We start from the raw sequence: 14,678 nt of genomic DNA on the forward strand, positions 1-14,678 counted from the left end.
CCAAATCAACAACCGCTGGGGAAAGAAGTTAGCTCTAGTTTTTGGATTTATGTGATTTTGCAGATACGTAGCAACCGAAATGCCAACAACAGACATCTCCTTCCGCCAGCCACACGCTCGATGAGTACAGCCAGCAGCTTCCTGCGAACAAATGAATTGTTCCGCCTCAAACTGTAAGGGATGATTCGTTAAAAATGGTCCATAATCTAGAGGAGGATAAAGACCTACTACAATGCTCCAGACATCTCCCTCAGACTTTTCTTCACATGAGCTTTTAGTGTTTTGTACAGTCTAGGTGGAAGCAGTGACAGGACATTTCCCCTCCTTTAAGTAGCCTTTTCTACAGAAAAGAAGTGGCATTTGCAGATAGAGGAATCTGATTGAATTACTGGAGCTTCACACTCAAAGGGCTAGCTTTTTGCTGCTGAGTAAAATGCGAGAGACAAGTTTCTGAAAATGGTACGGTTGATTAAAATATATTTTTAGCTCCTAAAGGGGAGGAGAAGGGGGAGCTATACACGTGGATTTTGGAGCTCTGTTCTCTCTTTGGGCTTTCCTTTTAAAATAAGCTTTAAGATAACACACATTTTGCTAAGACAATAAAAGCACAGTGGGAGAAAACTGATTTGCTCTTCATAAGACTGAAGTTTTGCTGAACTGTGGGAGATCATAGAGTCTATTTTCTCTCCAGCTTAGTGCTAGCCTTTTTCCTGCCGATATCATGAATTGGGATGAAATGTAAAACCAAGAATTAAGCAAAAAAACCCCACTCAAAATAAGGGATACTTGAAGAAGAAACTTCCTGCTTATAGAAAACATTTCACCTAGCAATTCGCCTTTTAAAGCTGCAGCAGAGAGCTAAGCTCTTGTTTTCGCTACTAATGCAATCCTGATCAGTAAGATTTTCAAATTCAAAAGAGTGTCGCAAGCAAAGCAAAGGGAAAAAAAAACTGAACAGCACCTGAGACAACAGGGCAACCTTCGCTGCAATTCGTGGTCTAAGAGCGAAGAAACAAAGCTCATGCACAGGTTTTAGGTAACGATACCGTAAGTGGCCTTTGCACGCAGCTTGTCCGCCACCTCGATGTGTTCCCTACCACGATACTGCAAGCAACCAATGCTGTCGCGCCCTGCAGCGTGCCTACCTGCTTTACCTTCACAGCGCTGGCATCGACGCTGGCAGACTGCACCATGATTCGTGGAACAGGCTGCAGGGACGGGGAAGAAACACAAAAAACATGGCGTTACTCACACAACGGGTTAAATAAAGGCAGAGCAGGTTTAACCCAAGAGGCAAAAGCGAATTTCTCTTTAACCTCCTGAGTGACGAAATGGTCTTTTCTCACGAGGAGACTGAACTTTGCTAGTTTAACACTGTCACAGGTGCCCTGGTCTGAGGGGGGGACACAAGCAAATGCCGTCTTCAGCCAGGGCGCGTCTACACATGCATTAACGGGCTTTAGTTAATACGCATTAAATCTTGTACCTCCGGGCACGTTTACACATGCTCCAGGGGTGGGTGGGGGTGCTTTAATTAGAGTGGCTTTGAGAGCTGCTTTACTTAAAGCACTTCAGTGTCTCGTGTATCAGCGTCCCTGCCCTTCAAAATGGTGGTGAGAGCACTTGAACTAAAGCTTGTCAAATGAGCCTTAGTTCAAGTGCCCCGCCACCATTGCGAAGTGCAGGGACACTGATACACAGGGCGCAGGAGGCTGCTGGAGTGCGGTAATTACCACGCTCCAGCCGACTCAATCTGCAAACTCGATTAATCTGCAAATCTGATTAATCTGCAGTCTGTCATTACAGTGCATCAGAGCAGCCTCTGTGCTCATGTAGAGGCACGCTCTATTTTGAGGTACTAGGAAAATGTGCATTCACTACAGAGCGTGCTTTAAACATGACACTTAATGCGCATTAAATAAAAAGCACATTTTAAGTGATGCTTTAATGCACATTAAAATAGGCTAATGCGCATTAAAGTGCACGTGTAGATGTGCCCCTTGATAATAAGATACTCCTGTATTTAAATGCAAGGAAACAACATCTACAAGTGCAAGCTCTTGGAGGGGATGAATAAGATATATTGTAGCGGGTGTGGTTGCTCTACAGCATCTGCTCATAGGCCAGACCGACCCTTAAAGAAGTCCTGGTAAAACAATATGAGTTTACTTTGACTGACATCCCGGTAGGGGTGAGTTACTGGAAGTGGCAGAAATTCAATAGACTCTAGTCACCCACATCCCCCTCAAAAAAAGTCTTGCCTGCCTACACTATCTGTTCTTACAGGCTCGTCAATACTGTTTGCTCTCCCTCAACCAGCAAAGCAAAAAACTACCACTGCTGCAAGCCTCAGCAGCAATCTTTTAAGCATCACTCATAACATGCAGAACGTCTACAATATGCACAAGTCGCTCACCAACCACTATATTGTGCCCCCAGTAAAACCACCTCCTGGTATCACAACTTTCTCTTCCTTTCAAATGCACACTTTTGCAGTGGAACTGTTCACATCGTAAGTATTTCTTGCAGGTTCATAAATTAAAAGACTGGAAATAATTCCTGAAGTGGTCGCATAAAGGTGGCAGCAGCAGCTAATTCTAACTCCCAGCTGGGGGTCTCAAATTTAACTGCAAACCTGGGACCTCCTGCACGGTACTGTCAGCAGTAGATGGATTACCAACGTGCAGAAGAATCTTGTAGGGGGGAGCACGGGAAAAAAAAGAGAAGAGGGAAGAGGCAAAAACCTTCCTCTTCAGCACAGCATAGGGAGGGGTGCACAACTTCTGGTCACAGAGCTCTTTGGCCATCTACATCTTTTGGGAGAAATAAGCTCTTTTTCTTTGGAGGGATATTCCCAGTTCCCTTACAGGAAACATATCTGCAATGCTAATTTTCAGGATATTTTGAGAACGCAGCTGCAGTTTGTTTAACAAGAGCGGAATATTCCATCTGAAGGCAAGATGCAGCGGGGACTGGTACGGGTCTGCAACGCCTCCCACCTGCATCCCTGCCACGAAGAACACAGCCAAGTACCAACCGCACTAACCTTCCACCAAAGAGGAATACGTTCATGCAGAAAGAACAGCTAATGTTTATGAAGGCGACCGATGTAACTAAAAACCCACAAACAGGCAATCTCCCCCCCACTATGTTAGTTAAAAGTTAAAAAAAAAAGTAGAAACTACCTTATATTTATATTTGTTCTATCTATCTATCTATCTATCTATCTATCTATCTATCTATCTATCTATCTATCTATCTATCTATCTATCTATCTATCTATCTATCTATCTATCCATCCATCCTCCCCCCCACTGTTAGTTAAAAGTTAAAAAAAAGTAGAAACTACCTTATATTTATATTTTATCTATCTATCTATCTATCTATCTATCTATCTATCTATCTATCTATCTATCTATCCAATATATATTGGTGATATATATATACATACATATACATACACACACACATATATACACATATTATAACTTGCTGGATGAACCTAAATGCGTGGTAAAAATGTATTGCATGGCATCCGTTCATCAGCGGGTGATGATGGATGTTGCAGCTATTCTACTGACTGGTGCTGCATTGTCTCTTGTGGCTGTAAAGACCGACGTTAGACGTGCAGGTCCCATCACAGTGGTGACGGGTGTACATGGCGTTAGGGGCTACTGTACTGACAGGCTGGTTCCTTCAGCCATGTTTCTGTTGTGATTCGAGTGACCATTTCTCGTTGTGACGTTGGACTCCATGATTGAGAAGGGAGCGCCACTTTGTCCTGTCTCCTGCTAAGGCCTCCCAAAGGTTTGGGTCGATTCCAAACGCCTTCATATATCCTGCTTGCAGGTATCTTTGAAGTGCGATTTCAGGTGCCCTAACTCCTACTCTTCTCTCCCTGTCTGCAATCTGCCCATGCAGGATGCCCTTCAGGATGCGCCCATCTTCCATGTTGAGAAGATGGCCAAGCCAGCAGAGACCGCACTGTTTGAGTAGTGCAATGATGGTTGGCAGGTTGGCTTTGGCGATGACCTCTGTGTTGGCGATTCTGTCTTGCCATGTGCACCATAAATAGCATAGATGGAAGCTGTTTGGCCTCTTTTCTTGATGTGCATATGTTGACCATGTCTCAGTGCTAGACATAAAGACCCTGAGGATGCAGGATACACAAGCAGCTGAGTTTTGATTGCAAGTTTTGTGTTGTTCCAGACTCATTAGGAGAGCTTACTGAAAGTGGTAGCTTCCTTTCCAGTGTGCACATTTAGCCTCTTATTTTAAAAAAGTATTAAAATAAAACCAATCGTGTGTTCCTTTAAAGAAAGGAAAATGTCTCGGATGGTCAAGTCAAAGTTCTTGCACCTTCCTCAGCAAGAGGCAAGGATACCACTGACGTATGGTTCAGAGAGGACTGAATCTATTCAGCTGCTTCAGGTACTACTGTCCGCAGTTTTGCTGTCCTCATAGGCCAGACCCCATGAGGGAGTTATCGGGAGCAAGTACCAAACAGCGTCTAACAAAAGTAGCTCTTTCCAGAACCCAAATTGGACCGAGGCTGGTGTCTGGTGCTTCCGAGTCTGCCATTTTGCTTGTCAATCTCAGCTCCGAGTGAGTTTCTAAAGCCATTAAGAGTGCTATTAAATTAGTGCCTTATGCCTGAATTTGATGAGAGTCAGGACAGCGGGTTTAAGCAGTGTAAACTCCTGCTGGTCATCTGTCTGGTAGCTCAGATGCTCCCCGATAATTCACCACAGTCGCTAAGCATTTAATTTCTATTCAAAGCATGCTAAAGAGGAGAGAGGTGGTTACAGGGCGTGCGTCTATCACCAGGTCTTCACCAGCCATGTGCAAATGCATTTGAACCTCACTTTGGGGAGCCCAGCAGAACATATATGTGAAATCTCTATCGTCTACTGAACGTGGTCATATGTCACATCTCTATCGTCTACTGAACGTGGTCATATGTCACATCTCTATTGTCTACTGAACGTGGCCTCCCAAAGTAGGTGGAGCTAGGGCAAACAGCACTGGTTTCCTCACCGTTCCCGACTCGACTTGACAGAATGAAGGGCTTATTGCCACGAGTTCAAATCTAAGTCTACTCACGTATCAGAGATTCAGGATGTTGGGGGGAACGTGTGTTTTAACTGCATTTACACCCCAGGCATCTAATCCCAACTCTGAAACCAACCCCACGTGCGACCCTCCTTCTTAGTTTCACCATTTGTAAAGTGAGGATGCTACACAACCTCTCTTGGAAGCTACCTGGGCTCTATGGATAAAAATGTTATAAAACTGCTCAGAAATTATCTTAATTTCTTTTCTTATTCTGTTACATTTTACTTCCTTTGATAGGGGCACTATTCACCTTTTAAAAAAAAAAGAAAAAGAACACCACACAGGAAAGTGTTTTGTTATCTCTCAAAAAACCTTCAAGTCTAACAGTATGTAAACCCATCAAATCTAAAAACTGGTTGGTCTCAAATAGCAAAAGAAATAAAACTGTTACACTTTAACCATTCCTCATTAAGTGCTAAGATACTGTTATCCTCCCGAAGAGGATGACAAATGTAAAAATCTCTTAAGATACCTTTGCCAGCCAACTTCAAAAAAAAAAAATGTGGAGGGAAAAAAAAAAAGCAATTATCAAAAGTGGCACTTAACCAACTTTGCCGTTGACAGGAAACAGATGGGTAAGAAGAGAACACCCTCGTCGGGCAGCAAAGGTATTAAAACAAATCTTTGTTATGAAATGTAGTCAAGTTACGTGGGGAGGCCGAGAGAATAAGTATTAACGCAATTTGTTATGACTACTTGTGTTTGTGAGAAGACATTTGTTGGATGAAATATGTCTCCGCCGCCAGAGCCAGATCCAGGATGTGATTTCAAGCAAAAAGCTCTCGCTAAAGTCAAGCTGCACATCTGATAGCAACACTTGGACCGATTCATTCAAGGCTCCCGTATAGGTCATTCTTGGTGTAAGAAAAACCTTGGACCCAGAAAAGAATGTAAAAGCAACCCAGTTTGGTAACAGCTTCCCACTGACGGTTGCTAAACATACTTTAATGTATATGAATAACCTTTCTTATGAGATCTATCAGAGGATATGAAGATTTTGCAGATAATCCCAGCAACTTTCATCTTTTTTTTACATAACCCACTATTGTCCGGCCTTTGTCATTTGTAAATATTGAATTTGAACATCTGGAAATAGATGGTAATAAAGGCAGAAATATGAAGTCACTTCAACAGAAAGTTGTCTGGAAGGAAATGGGATGGCTCTGGGGGGACTGGTAATAAAATACGCAGCCTTTCAACTCAGGCTACTGGATGAAAGCCTTCACCTTAAGCCTGCAGAGTCCTTCTGCATTTACCGAGGTTACTCTCTGCTTAATGTAACGTGCACACGTAAGTCATTTGCTGGGCTGGATCGCAGCACTCCAGCTACTAATCTAGAGCTTGTTCCTGCAAATGAAGCTACCGCCACCAAGTCATGGCTTTTTGTAGCTCAGTGCAAACTGAGCTGGACTGAAGGGTTCCTGTGTCTGCTGGGACCTGATCCCAAAGACCTGCCACAACAGAGACCTGCTTGCCTACATGCCGTGCTGTCTCAGGGCATGGGCACACACACATTGGAGCGGGTTCAGAAGAGTAGCAGCTGTGGCCTTCTAACCATTACATACGGACGAGCCAGAAACAATACAAATAGAGCAAAACCACTCCTACTTTAACCCTGGATGAAGCAGTATTAAAGCTGGCAGTGGTTTTGTTATATTCGTATCGGTCCTGGCTTGTCTGCATGTTGTATTGGCCATACAGTAGGAGAGGCCAAGGATTGACTGGTCCCTGGAGCCCAAAAGTACACCCCAACTTCTAGAGCTGGACCACTCAAGTCACAGCTGAGACGCAGAAGGACAACAGAGTTCCCACTGCTATTTATACAGCCCTGTCTGCAGACTGGGATGACACTGGTTGCAAAGACAGTGAATCTGACAACACTCTGTTCACATACCCATTAAAAAAAAAATTTAAAAAGGTGTCCGTGATGTTGTAACAAATAGTTTCCATTCATTGAATGCTATAAAAGCCAGTTTGAGAGCATAAAATTTAAAACCCACTGTCACTAATTACACAAGCCAATAAAAACTTAGAATCCCCCCAACACACACAGAGCATGCAAAAAGAAAGAAAAAAAAAGCAAAAATATTCTTAAAACTTTCTTCTTCTTCTCTCACAAGTATTTTCTGCCCCTTTCTATGGCTTTAAAATGAAGTTGCTTTGTTCAACCACAGAAGTTCCTGCACAAAGTTTATGAACCACTATTCAGTAAAAATATTTCAAAATGAGAACCCACTTCACCTTCCACATCACCGCCCATTCCAGCCAGCAACAGCGTGTGCGACTGTCAAACATCTGTCGTATTTAGTGCACGATTCACTGTACATTATTTTGAGTGCAACTACATTTATTTCATTTCTCAATTCCAGGAAGAAACATTAGAAGAATAATGGGCGGTAGTGTCTAAATACGTTTCTTTAACATGGTCAGATTCTGGGCTTCGCTGGCTTATCTTTAAAAGCTAGTTTTATATACTCATTTTCAGTATAAAAAGGTTTTAAAAAGGATGGCAGGGGAAAGTGAATTCAGTGAGCAACCACAGTCCTCACAATCCTGTCACAAGAATTAGACACTATACACATCTATGGAGCTATACACACACACACACACATATACACATACATACATATATGTGTGTGTGTGTAAGTAATATAGTGTGTGTGTGTGTGTGTGTGTGCGTGCGTGCGTGTGTGTAATATACTACCAGAGAGATCTGGTTTACCTGGGTGGGTTTCATTAACTGCAGTTCATTATTTATCTCGATTGGCATCTAAACCTGCATCAGAAGGTCGAAGACAACTAATTTTGTCAGCTGCCCTCTCCTCCTGTGTCAGTCCTCTGTATTTCTGGAACACAACCCGGAGAGCAATGAATTATGACGTTACCGCAGACTCAGACAAGGGAATCATCTAAAGACAGCTACGACATGAAAAATCGCCCTCTCGTTTTGGTAACGCACTAAAAGAGCCCGTTCAATAATTCACCTACACACTCAAATACCACATTGGTGGGGGTTGTGAAAGTATCTAGAAATCCTTCCCAAAAAAATTAGCCTTCAAGAGTATTTTTGCAGCCACATTCATCTGAGAAGTCGGCTTTTGCCTCTGTACGACGTGATGCTTTCACACGTGCCTGCTTAACACCAACTGCTCCATGATGCCCCCGAACATCACCGTGTGACCTGACTGGGAAAGGATCATAAGGTAGAGACGACCAGCTCTGTCTTGCTCAGATCATGAAAGCAAAGTGCTGGTAAAGACCAGCTTCAATAGCGTATGCACAACTTAAGCAGCGGCTATACAATGAAGATCATGCAACTTCCTTCATCTACCTCCACGCATTTCCTACGTGTAAAATAACAACCTCTTCCCCATCAAGAGCAAGACTAGGAAAAGGTACAAATGCTGAATGCTGCAAACACCAACTGGTTTTAAGACAAGAGAATGGGAAGCACAAAGCTAGTTAAATGATTAAAAAAACCCAACGGTTATAAACATCGGTAGTTTTCACGTATGAAAAAAGTCCTGGCAGTTACTAAGCAAAGGGCACCAGATTAGCCCGCTAGGATATGTATTTTCTAAGTTAAAAGTATATAAACAGCTTCATCAGAAGCCAGTCTTTCAGGTACATAAACAGCTTCATCGGAAGCCATTCTGCGAGTTACATAAAGAATCCTATTATGCCAAATTAATTCAATCTAACTAATTAGAGAGCAGGAAGTTCTTTCAATTATTTTATGTGCTGTCTGAGAAACACACTTGAATACGAGAGCAGATTTCATTAATTGCGGTTCATTATTCTCCAGATTAGCTACTAAACTTGTATCAGAAGGTCAAAGACAGCAATTTTGTCAGCTGCCACCACCTTCACTGTAATGTCTTTGCATTTCTGGAACTCAGACAGCCATTGATTACAAACAGAAACCAGAACTGGGAAAGACCATCTTGCTCAAGTAGTGCATACAGGATTGTATCTTACTTTAAGGCAGTCGCCTACTTAAACAAAGGCATATGGTGAAATAAGAATCTGCGGCAAAGAGATAATTTTTGATCATTTTTCAGGACAAGTGCTCAGAAGCGTCTGCTTCCCTCTTACTTTGATAGGATTAGGGATTTTTAAAGCTGCAGCTCCCTACAAAGAAAATATGTGCAGATCTGGGAGCTCGCTCTCTCTGCAAGATGCTCGGTCATGATGAGCTTAACCTTTTCTGCAAGTTTGGAAATTAAAATTAAGCGCTGTTCCATCAACAAACGAGCGTGGTATTCAAGAGCACCGAAACGCAGATAATTTTAGCTACAAGATATTGTTTAAAAGCACTGATCCTCCACGAGGGTGCTCTGAGATCCTTTCAAGGGTGCCGCGGGGTGACGTGTGATGTTAGCGCCGTAATGTGGCAAGCCGTTCACAAGAAAAGCCCACGACTTCAAATAGAAATGTACAGGGTTAAAAACATTCTGACCTATCGTGATCTTCGCAAGAGAAAAATCTCTGTTTTTCCGTAGCCAAAAAAACAAGTGGAAACTAAGAAGTGGCATTTACCGAGGGGTGCCTGGAGTCTAGAGGGATTGAGAAACACTGGCTTAAAATGAGGTTCGGCACAATATAAATTTATAGATCGTACTTTTTACCGAGTCACCAAGCCAACTAAATCTGTCCATCAACCATAAGATTTAGAGACAGGAAAAACAAGCCTGGTCATCCTATCCGTCTCTGCCGACAAACAGCGGTCTCTCTACAATTAAACCGACTCTAGACAAAACACCAGGGAATAAACAACACGAGATGAGGGCGGCACCGCCGGCTTTGAGAAGGTTTAAGACTTTTTGGTAGAACAATGGAAACAAGTCGGCAAGAAATTTGAGGTTTCCTTTTGCTGAATTTCAACTCTTCTTGAGGGCATGCCCTCAAGATCTTTCCTCTAAGCATTGTGTTGTCTCTAATGACGCTTGCATCCAAATGCTTGTAGACTTATGTCTCTACCCCTTGTTTTTTTTCCTTTAGCCAAGTTGAAACTAGGCATTTTAATCTTTCTTTGTAAATCACTCCCCAGCCCTTTGCTTTTCTCTTATTTCCTTCAAATTGTCAATCACTTGCTGATAAATAATAATTTGGTGTCTAAAATACCACCCGGCGACACCCGAGTAATGGTGTGAGATATTCAAGGTGTGCTTGGTACCGCAGAGCAGCCCATTAGTGACTTAGACGAGGGAGTGAAATGTACTCTGTCCAAGTTTGCAGATGACACAAAGCTATGGGGAGAAGTGGACACGCCGGAGGGCAGGGAACAGCTGCAAGCAGACCTGGACAGGTTGGACAAGTGGGCAGAAAACAACAGGATGCAGTTCAACAAGGAGAAATGCAAAGTGCTGCACCTAGGGAGGAAAAATGTCCAGCACACCTACAGCCTAGGGAATGACCTGCTGGGTGGCACAGAGGTGGAAAGGGATCTTGGAGTCCTAGTGGACTCCAAGATGAACATGAGCCGGCAGTGTGACGAAGCCATCAGAAAAGCCAATGGCACTTTATCGTGCATCAGCAGATGCATGACGAATAGGTCCGGGGAGGTGATACTTCCCCTCTATCGGGCGCTGGTCAGACCGCAGTTGGAGTACTGCGTGCAATTCTGGGCGCCACACTTCAAGAAGGATGCGGAGAACCTGGAGACAGTGCAGAGAAGGGCCACTCGTATGGTCAAGGGCCTGCAGACCAAGCCCTACAAGGAGAGACTAGAGAAACTGGACCTTTTCAGCCTCCGCAAGAGAAGGTTGAGAGGCGACCTTGTGGCTGCCTATAAGTTCATCACGGGGGCACAGAAGGGAATTGGTGAGTATTTATTCACCAAGGCGCCCTCGGGGGTTACAAGAAACAATGGCCACAAGCTAGCAGAGAGCAGATTTAGACTGGACATTAGGAAGAACTTCTTCACAGTTCAAGTGGCCAAGGTCTGGAACGGGCTCCCAAGGGAGGTGGTGCTCTCCCCTACCCTGGGGGTCTTCAAGAGGAGGTTAGATGAGTATCTAGCTGGGGTCATCTAGACCCACCACTCTTTCCTGCTTATGCAGGGGGTTGGACTCAATGATCTATTGAGGTCCCTTCCGACCCTAGCATCTATGAATCGTCAACTCCGTTCTTAGCGACTTTTGCAAGCGCAGGTGGAGTGTCGCGCCGGCAGGTATTTTGGCAGCCGTATATGCAATCTGCCATCCCCTCCCGCCCTGGTGGGAACAGCATTTCAGTCATCTCCCTTGAACACCTGTCTTCTACTCTAACCTTAAGGAACATCCATTTAGATTCGTCTAGGTCCAATATTGTTCTCTTTCCTGGCCATCTCTTTTGTACAAGGTGGCTTAGACTTCAGGGCATTTTGCAATGCTTCCCGATTTGGCATCTGCAAGAGCTGGCTCTACCACGGCCAGTATTTTAGAAGGTGTTACAGCTGAACACACCAATCCCTGCAGCTCCCCCCCCTCCACCTACTTAATGCATCGCCATTTATCACGACGGCTTTGTTTAACGGGCCACAAGCCCAAATGTAACCCAAGGGACTATGTCTGCACCAGCCTGCATATAAAGGAGAACTAAGATAGCATGAGGTATGGTGTCATTTAGGTTTAAAAAAAGAAAACATTATTCCAAAAGTGCACGTTTACCTCTTGGTGTAAGCCAGGCTTGTCCTCTTAACTGTTTCAGGGGCTGCTTTCACTTCTATGCCCTGCAGTTCCCAGTGGGGAGCAGGAAACCCAGTTCATTTACTGACAGCACTATGAAGAATGTCTCTAGGTTTCCTATGGACAACTGGTGACCTGAACGTGTAGTGCAGCTGACTTGTCACATTAGGAAACTAAAAGCCCTGAAGCTTGTATTAATTTTTATGATTTCATTTCATTATATTGATCCAACGGTCTTGAAAACCCTTGGGTTGCTCTCCAGTGTAACCCAACATTACATACACACTTCTATTTATACATTCGGCATGTCATGTATCTAGTTATTTTTGTCAGAGAGACTCTTCTCTCCCCTTGCATTCCCAGTGACATGCCCATTATTAGGTTACCTGAGCACTCATTTACTCACATTTAACATACAAGATTTCTTTCAACTGGAAACTTCAGACTCCCAAAATCTGCTTCCAGAGAAACCATTGAACAGACCAGTTTGGAGTCATAGGAGGGAGTGAAGTCAAGTTGTTAAAGTAATCCAGACTCCACCAGTTCTCAGTGTGATTTCAGACAGCTCACAGGGTTGAGCCTAAATATTCAGTGCCTAAATGTGTTTAAAAATCTAACCACTTTGAGTTTTATTTATCCTCAGTTTTGGATGGGTAAACTGAGGTAGTTACACACTTGCCATAAAGCACTTGGACACACGTGGATGAACGGCAGTGTAAAAAAATGCAAAGTACTGCTGGAGCAATAGGTAGTGATTGACACCGTTTTCACCATTTGCTTTATTTTACCCCATTTTGGTCTTTAAAGGGCCATAGTCAAATAAGAGATTTTTAATATATTCTTATTTTTATTAGTTATTTACTTTTTAATACGACATATACATTTTAAATTGGGACTTCTAAAGGTCTAGTGTACTTACAGTACATTTATGCTAATTACTTTTTGATTTGTACTAAGAACTTGAACTAGAAGCGAAAAATTGGGTAACTCCACATTCCTGTGATCCGAGATACCCGGCTGGGATGGTTTTAATCAGAGACGATTCTGCCTCGAGTAGGGGCTGGATGAGACAACTTTATGAGGTCCCTCCCAGGCCTCCTTTTCTATGATCCTGAAGTTTAGTTTGAGTCTGCTTATAGCAAGACCTGAACAAGAAAGCCCAAATCTCTCTCACACACATACCCCCCCCCAAATCTTACACTTACACACACACACACACACACACACACACACACCTCATTCAAACATTTCTACAAGGGAGGTGGAATACACATTCTCCCCCATACTCATTCTCACTAGTGAACTGGATCTCAATTTTGGGGCAAGGCTGTGTAACAAAATAATGCTCCAAATCTGAAGGCAAGAACTGAGCCTAGTTAATTGGATGTCCTACAGAGCACTGTAAAAATGCAGCTACACTCTCTTAGCCGTAAACCTGGAGTTTCCCAAGCAGACAACACAGAGACTTTATATTAATCAACTATAGCTTTTTGTATAATATCACACCTTTAAAGTTCAGGATCTCATTCCCAACAGGGTTCTTAGTCTTTTACTATCTCCTAGACCATCTGACTATGCCTCAGTTTGCCTTTGAAGCATGGGGGCAAAATATGAGCTGTGTGGAGACAGAGGCAGTATTGCAGGCACACGGCATCCTCTACACACTTGCTAAGTAGACTGGGGTAGAAGTCAAAACTGCTGCCCCAAGTACAAAGCACAAGTCAGAAAGAGGTGATGCGGAGTGGGGAGGGGAGAAGGGAAATGAAATCAAGAATTAAAAATAGAATTACATTTTCCATTTGGCAATACGCAAACAACACTAAGTGCACTTCATAAATTTTACTATTGTTGCTGCAAGTGGTATTACCATAAATCACATTAGTAGTGCTCTTGGCACTTTTCAAAAGCCAAGCGGGCTGAGAGTATCAATAAGTTTAAACAGCTCCACTATCTCAGATAGGTTGGAGGGGAAATGGATCACAAGCTTTTACTACAGTCGACTAAAAGCCTGGTTTCCCCTGCAACAACATACAAAACAGCCTTTTCTTTCTGCCAGCAAGTCATTACAGCAATGCTCACCAATATCTCTGTATATATTTTTTTTTTTTTTACCTGCTGTGCAAGAGGAGAGGGTTGCCTGGCCTTTTTGTCCTCTCTCACAGGAAAGAGAGACTTAAGCAGCTTTGGCATCTGAGGCACGAAGGATTTTACTGGATTCAGGTAGGAGGCAGCCAAACTACTGAGTCCTGTCAGCAAAGTTAAAAAAAAATAGCTATAAGATTCTTGCATAAGAGACAGTCAACACACCTCCTAACACAAAAGAGGGAGTCAATCAGTGGTTAGAAAAGTGTTTCATCTTTTTTAGACTCAACGTGCCCCTTGTTAGACTCCAGGCGTCCCTTGGAAAAAGCCAGCTCTCAGTTTCCTCCACCTTTTTTTTTTGACTATAGAAAATAATTAAGCAAATCTTCTGTTGCAAATAACTCAGAAAGACCACAGCACGGCAGAATGGTTTTGACACTATGGATTCCCATTTGAAATCTTGGAGTTTAACTTGAGAATCATATTAAGCGTTTACATACCTAACAGTGCTAGGATTACATGGTACCCCGTGGCACCCTTGAAAAGATCTCATGGCATGCCAGCATGCTGGGGCACTCGGGTTGAGGATCACTAGGCTGTGGATTTGTAGACTGTTTCTAGTCCCATCTCTTCCTCTGAGGGGCAAGGACTTGAGAGGCAACAGGGTGAGGGGAGAAAGAGATATTTCCTTTCTAAAATGGGGCGAAGAGCTTAATATTGGCAAGCTGCTTTGGAGTCACTATGTATTTTAGAAATTTCTGTGGCAGATAACACAGAAAAGCTATCGCCAGGTAGCACAAGACTGTAATGTGG

At 43.2% G+C, this 14,678-nt stretch overlaps 1 protein-coding gene across 1 annotated transcript in view; it reads right to left on the reverse strand.

Moving 5' to 3' along the window:
* Positions 1 to 14,678, reverse strand: part of KIF13B (kinesin family member 13B) — a 178,662-nt gene that overhangs the window by 13,326 nt on the left and 150,658 nt on the right. The window contains exons 37-38 of the mRNA XM_006268017.4: positions 13,896 to 14,029; positions 1,146 to 1,208 (exon numbers count right to left, since the gene is read on the reverse strand). Coding sequence (XP_006268079.2) covers positions 1,146 to 1,208; positions 13,896 to 14,029 — 197 coding nt within the window. The remainder of the gene's footprint in view (positions 1 to 1,145; positions 1,209 to 13,895; positions 14,030 to 14,678) is intronic.

The sequence above is a fragment of the Alligator mississippiensis genome, chromosome 1 (genome assembly GCF_030867095.1).
Source record: "Alligator mississippiensis isolate rAllMis1 chromosome 1, rAllMis1, whole genome shotgun sequence".
Taxonomy (NCBI): domain Eukaryota; kingdom Metazoa; phylum Chordata; order Crocodylia; family Alligatoridae; genus Alligator; species Alligator mississippiensis.